The following is a 14,376-nucleotide window of genomic DNA, read 5'->3' as shown; positions in this document are numbered from 1 at the left end:
ACCTGGTGCACTGCTTTTTTTTTTTTTTTTTCCATCAGGAGGGTGATACAAGCTCCCAATTGCTCTGAACTCCAGTTCTAGGAGAGACTCTGTGGACCCATACCAGAGAAACTGGACTGACTGGCATCGGGCTGGAACACGAGGGTGGCTTTCTTTCAGAGGAGGTGCTCGTAGCAGTCATTGTTACTGTGCCAGGACCTCTCTGGTGCAGGGCTGACAGGCAGCCATTGCTGTTTGCTCCACCCTGGTGATTCCCTGAGACCTCGCCCCACCCAATTTACAACCTCACCCAAGCTGTGTGCAGTGGCTTTTGCATATGAATGATCTGTCCTTTCTCAGCCTAAAACCTGTCAAACAGGCAGCAGCTGGGTCAGGGAGCCCCAAAGCTTCCAAAAGAAGGCCCAAAGCCGGCACCAGCAGCAGCCTGCCTTATTTCACAGCTAAGCCTCATCTGGGCACTTCCAAACTTGATACAAAGAGGAGGAATCTGCAGATCTCTCTGTAGCTCCTGCTAGGTGGTCCCAGGCAGTGGCTGACTTTGCACTTCCTTGGAGATCCAAGGGCCAGTGTACCCAGTGGTCAGTGTGAGACCATACCAGATTACAACTCTTCACATCCATAAGCAACACACTCAAGGGGCAGACTCAGTGAGCACCAAAGCCCCACTGAAGCAAGTCCTGCCCCATAAGGGTGTCTCCTTCATAGCAGTTTTTCCATTGTAGACACAGCTGGTCCTCATGGCCAATTGGCCTGGAGGTCAAGTCCTCCCAGTGATACCAACAGCAAACAAGGCTTAACTACAACAAGACTGTACACACAGCCCACAAAGGGCTGCACCAAGAGTGTCCACCTCAGGTAATTGGGGAAGCTGAGTCACTGGGCCCTATAGGACACCTACCACACAAGGCCACTCTATCAACACAGGGAATGAGCCAAAATGCAGAGACAACGAAACATGTCACAAATGAAAGAAATGGAAGAAAGAAAAATACTGGATATAGTGTTCAAAACCACAGTTATAAGATTACTCAAGACTCTTCTAGAAACCTCTGAGAAATTTAGTGAGACCTTCAAGAATCTTAGTGAGAATGCCAAAGAAATGGAAAAGGACCAGTCAGAAATTAAGTATACACTGATTGAAATAAAGAATAATATACAGAGATAAGACAGTAGACTAGAGGATCCCAAGAATCAAGTCAAAGATTTGAAATACAAGGAAGCAACACACCAAACCAGAAGAGCAAAATGAAAAATGAATAAAAAATATGAAGATAGTGTAAGGAGCCTCTGGGACAACTTCAAGCATACCAACATCCGAATTATGGAGGTGCCAAAAGAAGAGAAAGCAAGATATTGAAAACCTATTTGAAGAAATAATGACAGAAAACTTCCCCTACCTGGTGAAAGAAATAGACTTACAAGTTCAGGGAATGCAGAGAACCCCAAACAAGAGGAATCCAAAGAGGACCACACCAAGACACATCATAATTAAAATGCCAAGAGCAAAAGACAAAGAGAGAATATTAAAAGCAGCAAGAGAAAAACAGTTACCTACAAGGGAGTACCCATATGACTGTCAGCTGATTTCTCAACAGAAACTATGCAGGCCAGAAGGGAGTAGCAAGAAATAAACAAAGTGATGAATAGCAGGAACCTACAACCAAGATTATTCTACCCAGCAAAGCTATCATTTAAAATTGAAGGTCAGATAAAGAGCTTCACAGAAAAGAAAAAGCTAAAGGAGTTCATCACCACCAAACCAGTATTATATGAAATGCTGAAGGGTATTCTTTAAGAAGAGGAAGAAGAAGAAAAAGGTAAAGATAAAAAATTATGAACAACAAAGTGACAACAAATACATATCTATCAACAAGTGAATCTAAAAATCAAGTGAAGAGAGAGAAACCAAGGTGGCGGCATAGTTAAACACCTAAACTGCAGCCTCGCACAACAATTTCAAAAATACAACTAAAAGACAAAACAGACATCATCCAGAACCACAAGAAAGCTGGCTGACTGGAAATTCTACAACTAGAAGAAAAGAGAAAACCACAAGGAAAATCAGAGGAGCTGTAAAAGCCTGAGGTATGGAGACACAGACGCTCACATGCGGAGAGGACGGAGCCAGAGAGGACGGGGAAGCTGAGTGCCTGGCTGGCGTTCTCTAGTGGGAAGGAGATAAAAGCTCCGGACTGCGCTGAACCCTGATTCCTACTGCACTGAACCCCAGTTCTGGGCGAGACCCTGGGGACCCAGGCTCATACTGGGGGAATCTGGGCTGTAAGGCGGAACCTCAGGGGAGCGGCAAAAGGCAGAGTTCCGGAGGCACGCACGTGAATGCATGCAGAGGACAGACTGTTGACTGTTCCACTGAATTGCCCTAGCGGGAAGGAGACAAAAGCTCCGGACTGTGCTGAACCCCAGTTCCGACTGCACTGAACCCTAGTTCTGGGCGAGAATCTGGGAATCCAGATTCATTGAGGGAGAGACTAGATTGTTTGGCAGTGGGCAAAACTCGAGGGCACCTTTCTCTCAGAGGTGCTTGCTGCGAGTACCGAGGGACACTGAGACCCAGGAACATCATAGGGCGGGGCTGATGGGAAGCCAAGGCTGTAGGCTCCACCCTGAAACTCCGCCCCATCCAAGCTGAGCACAGAGGCTTTTACAATTTTGCAAGTCTAGTCGAATAAGTCTGTCTCCCGGCATAGACACAGCTAATCCTCACAGCCAGTTGGCCTGGAGGTCAACTCCTCCCACTGATACCAACAACAATCAAGACTTAACTACAACAAGGCTGTACACACAGTCCACAAAGGGGTGCTCCAAGAGTGTCCACCTCAGGTAACCGGGGAGGCTGAGCCACTGGCCCATATAGGACAACTAGCATACAAAGCTACCCTACCAACTCAGGGAAGCAGTGAAAATGCAGAGACAAACAGATCACAAACCAAAGAAATGGAGGAAAACAAACGACTGGAGATAGAGTTCAAAACCAGTTATAAGGTTTTTCAAGAATTTCCTAGAAAAGGCCGATAAATTTAGCGAGACCCTCGAGGATCTAGAAAAGGACCAACTAGAAATTAAACATACACTGACTGAAATAAAAAATACTATACAGACACCCAACAGCAAACTAGAGGAATGCAAGAATCAAGTCAAAGATTTGAAATACAAAGAAGCAAAAATCACTCAACTGGAAAAGCTAAAAGAAAAAATAATCCAAAAATTTGAAGATAGTGTAAGAAGCCTCTGGGACAACTTCAAGTGTACCAACATCAGAATTATGGGGGTGCCAGAAGAGAGAGAGCAAGATACTGAAAACCTATTTGAAGAAATAATGACTGAAAACTTCCCCTACCTGGTGAAAGAAATAGACTTACAAGTCCAAGAAGCACAGAGAACCCCAAACAAAAGGAATCCAAAGAGGACCACACCAAGACACATCATAATTAAAATGCCAAGAGCAAAAGACAAAGAGAGAATATTAAAAGCAGCAAGAGAAAAACAGTTAATTACCTACAAGGGAGCACCCATACGATTGTCAGCTGATTTCTCAACAGAAACTATGCAGGCCAGACGGGAGTGGAAAGAAATAGTCAAAGTGATGAATAGCAAGAACCTACAACCAAGGGTACTCTACCCAGCCAAGCTGACATTCAGAATTGAAGGTCAGCTAAAGAGCTTCACAGATAAGAAAAAGCTAAAGGAGTTCATCACCACCAAACCAGTATTATATGAAATGCTGAAAGGTATTCTCTAAGAAGAGGAAGAAGAAGAAAAAGGTAAAAATAAAAATTATGAACAACAAATACATATCTATCAACAAGTGAATCTAAAAATCAAGTGAATTAAAAATCTGATGTACACAGAATAAACTGGTGAATATAATAAAATCAGGAGCATAGAAAGGGAGTGGACTGACAACTCTCAGGGGTAAAGGGGTGTGGGGGGTGCGGGAAGAAACTGGACAAAAATTGTACACCTATGGATGAGGACAGTGGGGGGGAGGTAAGGGAAGAGGGTGGGATGGGAACCAGGTGGAGGGGAGCTATTGGGGGGGAAAAAGAGGAACAACTGTAATAATCTGAACAATAAATATTTATTAAATTTTAAAAAATCAAGTGAATAAAAAATCTGATGAACAGAATAAACTGGTGAATGTAATAGAATCAGGGGAATGGAAAGGGAGCAGACTGACAATTCTCGGGTAAAGGGGGTGTGGGGGGCGCGGGAAGATATTGGACAAAAATTTTACACCTATGGATGAGGATAGTGGTGGGGGTGAGGGCATGGGGTGGGGTGGGAACCGGGTGGAATGGAGCTATGGGGGGAAAAAGAGGAACATCTGTAATAATCTGAACAATAAAGATTTTTTAAAAAATTTTTATCCAACAGCCACTGAAAACAAAAAAGTTTGTTAGATGTAGGCACCAAAATTGGGAACTTAAGTTTTCATAGTCAACACTTTTCTAATTTTATTTTAAATAAATCAAATTCAAAAATTTTTGAATTAACTGAATATTCAAATAAGCTAAAGTTGCAAGCAGAATTTGAAATTTATTTGTGTCTACTTGTTTAGTAGGGGATGTTATATGTGATGGCAACTAGCTACATGCAGAATCCATCCATGAAATCATTTATATTTTATAAAGATCATTTTCTTCTATATTAAATACGATAGTGCTCATTTTCATTTTAAATCTATTTCCTTTTATAATTGACCCAAACCCACTTCCCTAAAGAACTGTGATATTTAAACCAGAACCCTCCATTTAATTCTATTAACTACATAAGCCTCTATTATAAAAACCCTAGAAGTTAAATTATATGAACTTCCTGATATACAGATCTGACATAACATTTTGAATGCTACAAATGTTTGCTAGGAATACATTCGTCACTCTGAATTGATTGATGAGTTCATCTAAACTTTAACATCCTTTCTATATTAGAATATAGGCTATAGCTGTGAAGTCATATCACTGAAAATTAGGTCTTAAGTTGTCAATACTAAAATCAGACTAATCAATTTTGCAAAAGTAAGCTTGCAATTGATAGCTAAATGTACTGAACATCTGAGGCATCTTAAAATAAACCAATCTTCCACCCTCAGTATGAAATGAAAACATAAATCAGAACCAAAATTTAATTCACCTAGACCAGTGGTCAGCAAACTCATTAGTCAACAGAGCCAAATATCAGCAGTACAACAACTGAAATTTCTTTTGAGAGCCAAATTTTTTAAACTTAAACTTCTTCTAATGCCACTTCTTCAAAATAGACTTGCCCAGGCCGTGGTATTTTTTGGAAGAGCCACACTCAAGGGGCCAAAGTGCTGCATGTGGCTCGCGAGCCACAGTTTGCCGACCACGGACCTAGACAATATAAACTAACCTTCCATTAAATAATGGTATTTAAGCACAATGACTAGAATGCTGAATCCAGAAAATTCTTTGCTGCTGGATACTCTTTTTATGATTCTTTTTCACTGTGGTAAAAAAAAAACATGTTAACTTTTCACTTCCTCAATTTAGCTATTGGTCATTTCTCAATTTATTGACAAATTATTTTACTTTTTAAAATAGGTTGGGATTCCAGGAAATATGTTTAAAAATGGGGCTCTTAGGAGCAGGATATTTATTCAAAGTGTTTCTCAATGGATCATTTACTAGTTGCAAAAGAGAAAAAAGCAAGATGTGCATATTGGAAAATCAGACAATATCTTGATTGGATCATCAAAATTAACATTTGATGAGAGAAGAAACCTGGTAAGTTAAGGTATGTGGTAATAATCCAGTAAAGAAGGAAACCACGTTTCTTTGTTCAGGTTATAAGTCTTACTGGGTTCCCTGTAACACAAACTGTCTCATTTCCATGGCAACAAGCTGACTCTTAGAGAGACCTGCTTTCTGTTCTTGCATCTAGTTTGCTGTCATGGTCTCAGGACCATAAAACAAGGCAGTAAAATCACTCCTATTAAATCCTTTCTAGAATAGAAAAGGTTTACTTGTCAAAGAATTTCTACTTGTTCACACAATTTAGCCACACCAACCTCAACAACAACCCAAGTAACACTGTGGACTCTGAAAATAGAAAACTAGTGTAGATGAAAGGTAAGTAATTAGGCAGATAAAAATACTACTGCATTGTGGAACATTTCAAAATCAAGAAAAAATGTGTCAGGTTTAACTTTGAATTTTTATTATCTTATTAGTGGCCCAGTGCACAAAATTCGTGCATGGGGGGGGGGGTTTCCCTCAGCCCAGCCTGCACCTTCTCCAATCGGGAACCTCTTGGAGGATGTCCACTGGCTCCTAACTGCTCACCTGCCTGCCTGCCTGATTGCCCCTAACTGCATCTGGCTGCCTGCCTGCCTGCCTGCCTGATCGCCCCTAAATTCTCTGCCTGCCTGACTGATCACCCCTAACTGCCTCTGCCTGCCGGCCTGATTGCCCCTAACTGCCCCCCTCTGCCAGCCTGGTCTCGCCCCCAACTGCCCTCCCCTGCTGGCCTGGTTGCCCCCAACTGCCCTCCCTTGTCAGCCTGATCACCCCTAATGGCCTCTGCCTTGGCCCCCACCACCATGATTTTGTCCAGAAAGAAGTTGGACGTCTGGAAGATGGCTGGGCAACCCAGTCTAATTAGCATATTATCATTTTAGTAGTATAGATAGATTATATAGGATAGGATTGCTTAAATCTGGGGGAGAGCCTTTTTCATCTGGAGGAGATGCTCTTGGCAGACAAAAATACATAATCCCTGTATCTGGACTGATAGCCAGCCATGTGCACTACACTGCCAAACCAGTTGTTAAAAAACTGAACCACTTTCTTACACCTTACACCAAACAGCTGTTGCCCTTAAAACCCCTTCTCAGCCCTCACCTTAGGTTCTGCCTTCGCAGTTCACCCAGATTAGGTTCTGATTGGTCAGTTTCTATGCCAGTCAGTGTCAAAAGCTCCGCCTCCTAGGCAGCCATTGGCTCCTCACACTTCACCCAGATTTGGTTCTGATTGATCAGTTTCTATGCCAGTCAGCATCTCTGGGCTTGACAACGGGCCTGGGCCTGATCAGAGAGGTGGGGCTGATCAGGAGCCCCAGCAGAGGCCTGAGAGAAAGAGAGACACAGTTGCTGGCCAGGCCCCGAGAGAAAGAGAGAGGCAAGGGCTGTTCAACAGCTGCCACAGAGGCTATGGATCAGACCCTGCTTCTCTCTCCCCGGGCCTCTCTTCGGGCCTGATCCACAGCCCGCTTGGCAGTCAGTGCTGGGTCGTGGCACCTGCAGCAGTGGGCAGTCAGTGCTGGGTCACCACGGCAACCCAGCACTGACTTCTTGTCAGTTGAGCCTTTGGTTGTTTTGGATGTTAAGACCCTGGGTTTTTATATATTAGGATTTCTAATATCTATTATTATTATTATTACTCTATTAAAATAGATCCTAGGACATTAATAATATTTTCACATTTAAGACTCGATTTTCTATAGTTAATGTTTATTTATTTAAAGCAATTTTGAAATATGTATTATAAATAGCATTATACTAGTAAATATTTATACTATTAAACTTTGAGGAACTCTCAAAAGCATGTGTACAACTCATTATTATTGGTAAAGAAAACCAAAAGGTAGAAACAAAGTTCTCTATGCACAATGAATAGTAATATCCTTTTAGTTCCAGAAAGACTTAGTTATATCATGGACAAAAGTAAATGTGTTATGAAATAATGGCTAATTATGATTCTCTGTGCCACAGATGGTTTCTTACTGCCACTTGAGCCTACATCAAGTCTGTCCCCCATGGAAACAAGGAAAAATAGGAGGGGAAAGGTGGAGTGCAATAACCTAAGATTAACCATGGGGAGTAAATTGCTATCTCTGTAGCAATAACAACATGGAGGTATTATTTCTTCATTTAATGAACAAAAGGGGGGAAGATGTGGTAAAAATGTAAAATTGAATTTAAAAATTTAAAAGAAATTAAGGGTATAGAAGCATAAATGAAAAGAGTAGAAAAAAATGGAATAAAATAAGAAAGCTCTTCCATGGATCAACATTTTCTTACATTTCAAAAAATAGTCCTTCAGAATGTAAAGGCAATTTTTTTTTACAAGAGCAGAAAAATAAGAACTGCATCAGAAATTTCTAATAAAGGATAAAGTACCTATAAATTCATGGCTTATGATTTCATTGCAAGAGTTCTGAATGCTTGAATGCTATTCAGCAATCATTTTTCTTAGCCCTAGACCAGTAGTTTCTAACCCAGGCTACATATTAGCATCAGCTGAGTAGCTTTAGGAAATATTCATGCACAGACCCAACCCTCAGATATTCTGATAGAACTGGTTTGGGTGTAGTACACTGGAATTCTTTTTAAAGGTCCCCAGGTGATTCTAATAGGTAAGTATGGTTGAGAACCATTGTTTCATTAGGGATCAACAAACACTTTTTGGAAAAGGGCAGGATAGTAAATAACCTAGGCTTGTGGGCCACAGAGTCTCTGTTACAACTATTAAACTCTGCTGTTATAGTGCAAAAGCAGCCATATACAATATGTAAATTAATGGGGTGAATGTGTTCCGATAAATCTTTATTTACAAAATAAACAATAGGCCCGATTTGGCCCATGGGCCATAGTTTACTAGACTATTTCTTCTTGTTTTTCTCAAAACAAGTATTCCAAACATTCACCTATGCCACCCTATGTTTCTGATTTTCAGCAGATGGCCTCTCATTCTATTTCAACGGGAAAATACAGATAATTTGGCTGGAAATCCTTCAACTTCCTCATCCATCACCTGTAGACTTAACTACACCTACATCTACATCCGTCCTTATATCTTTGCCTCCTGTTGTAGCAGTAAGCCTTCTTTTCAAAGTGAATCTAATCCTTTCACTTGTACTCAATTCCATCACTCTTCTGGACTCCTTTGGAACCCCACTCCATAAAGAATCCCATTTCCTATGTCTTTAATTTCTCCCTCTCTACTGGTTCTTTCCCTTCCACTAAAAATATATTCAAGTGTCTTAAGCAAAGAACCACCAAAGCCTTCCACAATCCTGTGTCTTCCTCTACACACTCACCCATAACTCCCCTTGCCCTAGAAATTCTACACACACTGCCTCTATCTTCTCTCTTCCCATTCACTCCACAAGCCACTAATCTGGCTTCTGTCTCCACTGAAAGTGCTCTTGTCAAGATCACTGAAGACCTTCATATGGTATAGTCTTAGTTCTCATTTTACTTGTTTTCTCTAAAGCAGTTGGCATTGCTGACTGTTTTGAAAACTCTATTTAGCTTTTGCAATATCATGCTATCTACCACAATTAGTTTTGCTGCTGCTTGCCACTTCCATGCTGTTATTTGCTAATATTATAAATTCTCTTTTCTTCTTATGGTACATATTCTCTGAACTTTTCTCATGGCACCAGCCACAACCTACATGTGATAACTCCCACTTTTTATCTCTACTTCACATCTCTTTCTCTAGCTATGGGTTGTACTCAGGTATCTTCTTTCCCAATTTCTGCCCTTTTTCCTTTGGTCTTCATCTTGATTAATAACTTCACCATCAACCCAATTGCCAAAGGTGAAATTCTCCCTCTCCCTCAGGGCCCCTAGCAACCTATTATTGTGCAAATTAAAAAAAAAATCTTTCCCTGAAGATATTTTATTTCCACATGTGTGGTGAGTGGCAACCATACATATTCAACCATCCATGGTAGTCCTGTTTTCCCTCCAAATCCAATAAGTCACTAAATTCTGATGATGATTCTACCTCTAAAATATCTTCTGAATCCATCTTCATTAAGCTTTTGCTACTGCAAATGCTTTAAGTAGACTTTTATCATCCCTCACCAAGATTATTTTTCAAAAACTTTCTAACATTTTTTTTAACTTGTCCACATCAGTAGCTCCTACTTCATTTTCTTACTTTGTTTCCTCCTTAGGTCATCATCCAATTCTGTTTTCTCTTTGCCAAGTGGCAGCTAACAAAACTATATACATTTCAGTAGCAGATACTGTGGTTTTATGTAAGGGAATAATGATCCTTCCTCTTCCAAATGAAGCATGACATTCATTTAGCTTTTTGGTCACAGGGACACAAGTCGCTGAAGTCATTAAAACAGACTATATCCTAAGAGAGTCTGGGCACCACACTTCAAATAATATAAAGAAATGGAGCACCCATTGAGGATAGTGATCAACATGGTGAAGGGAGTCCAAATAATCAAGATCAATAGGAGGTGTGAAAAGAACTGAAAAATGTATGCTGAAAAGAAGACTGATTCTTTCCTGGAGCAGACTAATTTGGATAATTTTCCCCTATGTAAACTCCAGTATTATCAATCATACATCTTTCTTCCTTTACAAAAACATAGTTCACGTTCCTTAATAGCAATTGCTTAAGATTCCTTTTTCTTAATAGAAAATTCACACAGCATCCCACATATGCTCTCTATTGGCCTGCCCAACATGGAAAGGAATCCCATCAATCTACAATGTTGATTCCCCTGGGAAGCCTTAGAAATGAACTCATACTGACATTTACCAGTTTGTTGGAATAATGGTCAATTTGAATGGTAGGATATACATTTTTTATTTTTTTTATTTTTTCCATCACCATTTAGCCCCTCTATGTCCTCTTCCACCTTCCACAACCCCTCCTCCAATCCTGTCCTCCCCACAGTGTTGTCCATGTCCATGAGTTATCTCTCTTTTTTTTTCTTTATTGCTCAACCCCCCCACCCCTCAACCCAGAGCTGTCTGCCTGCTTTCTATCTATGAGTCTGTCTCTATTTTGCTTGGTACTTCAGTTTGTTCATTAAATTCAACATATGAGTGAAATATTACTTGTTACGCTAAGTGAAAAAAAGTCAGTGAGAGAAAGGTAGATTATACATTTTTAACATAGTTCTCTCAAGGTAATACTGAATACCCTAATTTTCTTGAATGGGGAAACCTGACATACTACCTAATTTAAATTACATTTTTTTTCATTCTAACTTAAATATTATTTCCATTTTAAAAAACTGTATTGTTGCAAGATTTTAAAATGTCAACCTTTCTCTTCATGGCACTATAATGGTGACCACAACTTAGTAAAAATTATTTCCTTATTTCCTATGCCATCTGGTATTTATCTTCTCAAAAGTATGTCCAGTATATTCCATTTACTTCCCATGCCAAAATACGAGTTTCAGAAAGCAGTCATTTATTTTATTAAAAACCTACCTTTGCATCTGGTCCTGTTGAGGTAGTCTATTGATCTGAATGAGGTTAATTAAAATCCTTCATTATTAAATTATCTTACCTTGATGCACAAATCTGAAAAGCAAATCCCTTTCCTATTGTTTATATTAATAGCAATGTATTAATAAAGTGACAGATTTCATGAACTTTGCAATAAATCAAAATATCTTTCATTTGTAGAAAGAATAAAACCCCTGCATTTACTAAACAATATAGTTAGAATGGCCTGATAGGAATATTGATAGTGACCAGGCTTTGAGGATTATGCGATAATTAATCTTTTATCATAGTAATATAAAATGGACTACCCGGTTTACTTAATGAATGGGACATTTGTGGTCTTACTCTTCTCCAACCTTTCTTTCCCATCTCACAGTCTCTATATACCTGGCTTTGAAATAAATTGTGGACACATGAGAGAGCAAGAGTAGTTAAAGGAAACCACTTTTGCATTTGGAGAAATAGATTTCTAAACTCCTGGTAATAGCCTCCTTCAAGGCTATCTAGTCAAAGTTTTATAAGGAGTTTTCTCCATTTTTAACATACTACCCTTTTCTTAAAATATATGAAATTCAAAACAAAGATTTAAAATATTCATATATTAAGTGGCCTCCTATAATTTGTAACTAGATCTACTGATAAGAATGAAATCCTAAACCTGGTATTGTACCATTTCTGTCTATACTTAAATATTAAAAAAAAAAAAACCTTAAATCTTAATTTGGCCCCATGTTGCCAGTACTGAATTGTTGTCTACAATGTTTATAAATTTCTTGGAAAAAGTTCCATTTTTTACTGTGTTCATTAAAAATTTGCAAGAAAAAGGTAAGCACAAAATTTTTTTGTACAAAGAGGTTGAACTGTGCTTGATGAAATAATAGTATTTAAAGTAGACACAGAAAACATGAAGTAATTGGACTAAAGATAAGAAACAAAAGCACATCTAGAACTGTTTTTTATGTCCTAGACCTGACCTGAGGAAGAAGTCTCATCAGCTTCTTGAGAAATAAACATGGATAAATATATGTTGAACTGAGCTATAGAAATGGCTTTTCCCCAGGTTGCAAAGCAGGATAGCTACATAAAATAATAAACCAATTCCATTGTATGCAAAAATGTTCAGTGGATCTTTGATATTACACCAAAAATGTTAGCTTCAAATGATTAATTAGTAATAAATGTAATTTTCACTGGAAGTTAAGTTCTCCTTTCAAATGAGATATTTCCACCAAGAACATTCTTTCTTGCATCACAGAAATCTGCTATAACACATATGCATAATATTTTATTTCATATCAGATAAAAACTGTAATAATCAAAGCACGGGTAAGTGAAAGGCTTACCGAAGTGTACAGGTATCCCTCGCTGTTCATTGCCAAATACAGCTTTGTTTGAACTCCTTGAATAGCCACCACTCGAAGTCCCACGGGGATGAGGTTAAACAGAGCTGAAATGTAAAAAAATGTAAAAACTATGTTATATTCTGAATTCCAGAGGTTTCAAAGTTTCCAAAAGCACTATCTGGTTCAGCAAAAAGAGATGTGTGCTTGGTAAGAAAATACAGATACTGTATCTTCTCTAATAAAATGGTAATATGCAAATTAACCATCACTCTGCTACATAAGCCACACCCACCAGTCAAGCCACGCCCACCAGCCAATCAGGGCGAGTATGCAAATTAACCCCAATCCAAGATGGCTACAGCCACAGAGAGCAAGGTTTCCCAGGTAACAGAGCAAGCCAAGCTTTCCATAGCCGTTGAAGGCCTAAGCCTCCACTCAAGCTACAAAGTTTCAATTATAGAAGGTAAACAAATTCAAACAAATGGCGGCAGAATGGAGCTTGAGAGAGCAGGCCAGGGTTGCCGGCGGCAACAGGGGAAGCAAAGCTTTCCACACACCCTGGCCAGGCCCACCCGCTTAAGGCTACAAAGTTTCAATTGTAGAAGGTGAATTAACTGCCACAGAAATGGCTGCCGCCCCAGAGGGAACAGCAGGCTTGGCTCCGCTCCAGGCTACAAAGTTTCAATTGTAGAAGGAAAATAAATCCCAGATACCAGGGCCTCTGCTTGGGTTGCCAGGGGGCATGGCCGGCCTGCAAACCACCACAGGCCCCTCGCTCAGGCCGCCCCACGCCCCAAGGGAACCCCACCCTGATCCAGGACACCCTTCAGGACAAACCAGCTGGCCCCCACCCATGCACCAGGCCTCTATCTTATCTAATAAAAGAGTAATATACAGATTGATCATCACTGCAACACACAATATAGCTGCCCCTATGTGGTCAAAGATCCTGCCCCCATGTGGACACAAGATGGCCACTACAAGATGGCCAGCAGGGGAGGGCAGTTGGGAGGGACCAGGCTTGCAAGGGAGGGCAGTTGGAGGTGATCAACCCTGCAGGAGAGGGCAGTTAGGGGTGACCAGGCCGGCAGAGGAGGGCAGTTGGAGGTGATCAACCCTGCAGGAGAGGGCAGTTAGGGGTGACCAGGCTGGCAGAGGAGGGAAGTTGGGGGCAAACAGGCTGGCAGGGGAGCAGTTAAGCATCAACCAGGCTGGCAGCGGAGTGGTTAGGGGGTGATCAGGCTGGCAGGCAGAAGCGGTTAGGGGCAATCAGGAAGGCAGGCAGGCAAGCAGTTGGGAGCCAGCAGTCCTGGATTGTGAGAGGGATGTCCGACTGCCCGTTTAGGCCCGATCCCAACAGGAGTCCCAGATTGGAGAGGGTACAGGCTGGGTTGAGGGACAACCCCCCGCCGTGCACGAATTTTGTGCACCGGGCTTCTAGTATATTTATACACATACAAATATATAGGGCCTCTTCTACTCTTTAGGATACTTGACTCATGGTTACAGTCACATAACTGGGACTATAACTACATATATTCAAACACACTGTAAAAATGGAAGATAATTCAATAGTTTGTATAGTGTTGAAGGTGGGGAATCTTAAATCTTCTGGAGTGATTCCATTACAGGAATTGGTCTATACATTAAATAGCTTTATCCTCAACAGACTAACATTTTAATCTGCTCCTTAGACAACTGCTGAAATTCAGAGGCATTTACAATCTACCACTTGGGGACAAATTCCTAGAATCTTAGAAATGACAAGAGTCCAATTCCCTC

General features: G+C 40.5%; 1 protein-coding gene across 3 annotated transcripts in view; it reads right to left on the bottom strand.

Annotated features, from left to right (window-relative positions):
• FGF13 (fibroblast growth factor 13) overlaps positions 1 to 14,376 on the bottom strand; it is a 695,370-nt gene that overhangs the window by 86,383 nt on the left and 594,611 nt on the right. For all 3 annotated transcript variants that reach the window (XM_079765344.1, XM_079765346.1, XM_079765345.1), the window contains one exon: positions 12,595 to 12,698. In XM_079765344.1, the coding sequence (XP_079621470.1) occupies positions 12,595 to 12,698 (104 nt within the window). The remainder of the gene's footprint in view (positions 1 to 12,594; positions 12,699 to 14,376) is intronic.

This window comes from Cnephaeus nilssonii (genome assembly GCF_951640355.1).
Source record: "Cnephaeus nilssonii genome assembly, chromosome: X".
Taxonomy (NCBI): Eukaryota; Metazoa; Chordata; class Mammalia; order Chiroptera; family Vespertilionidae; genus Cnephaeus; species Cnephaeus nilssonii.
Note: the sequence above shows the minus strand (reverse complement) of the source record. Positions and strands in the feature narration are given on the sequence as shown.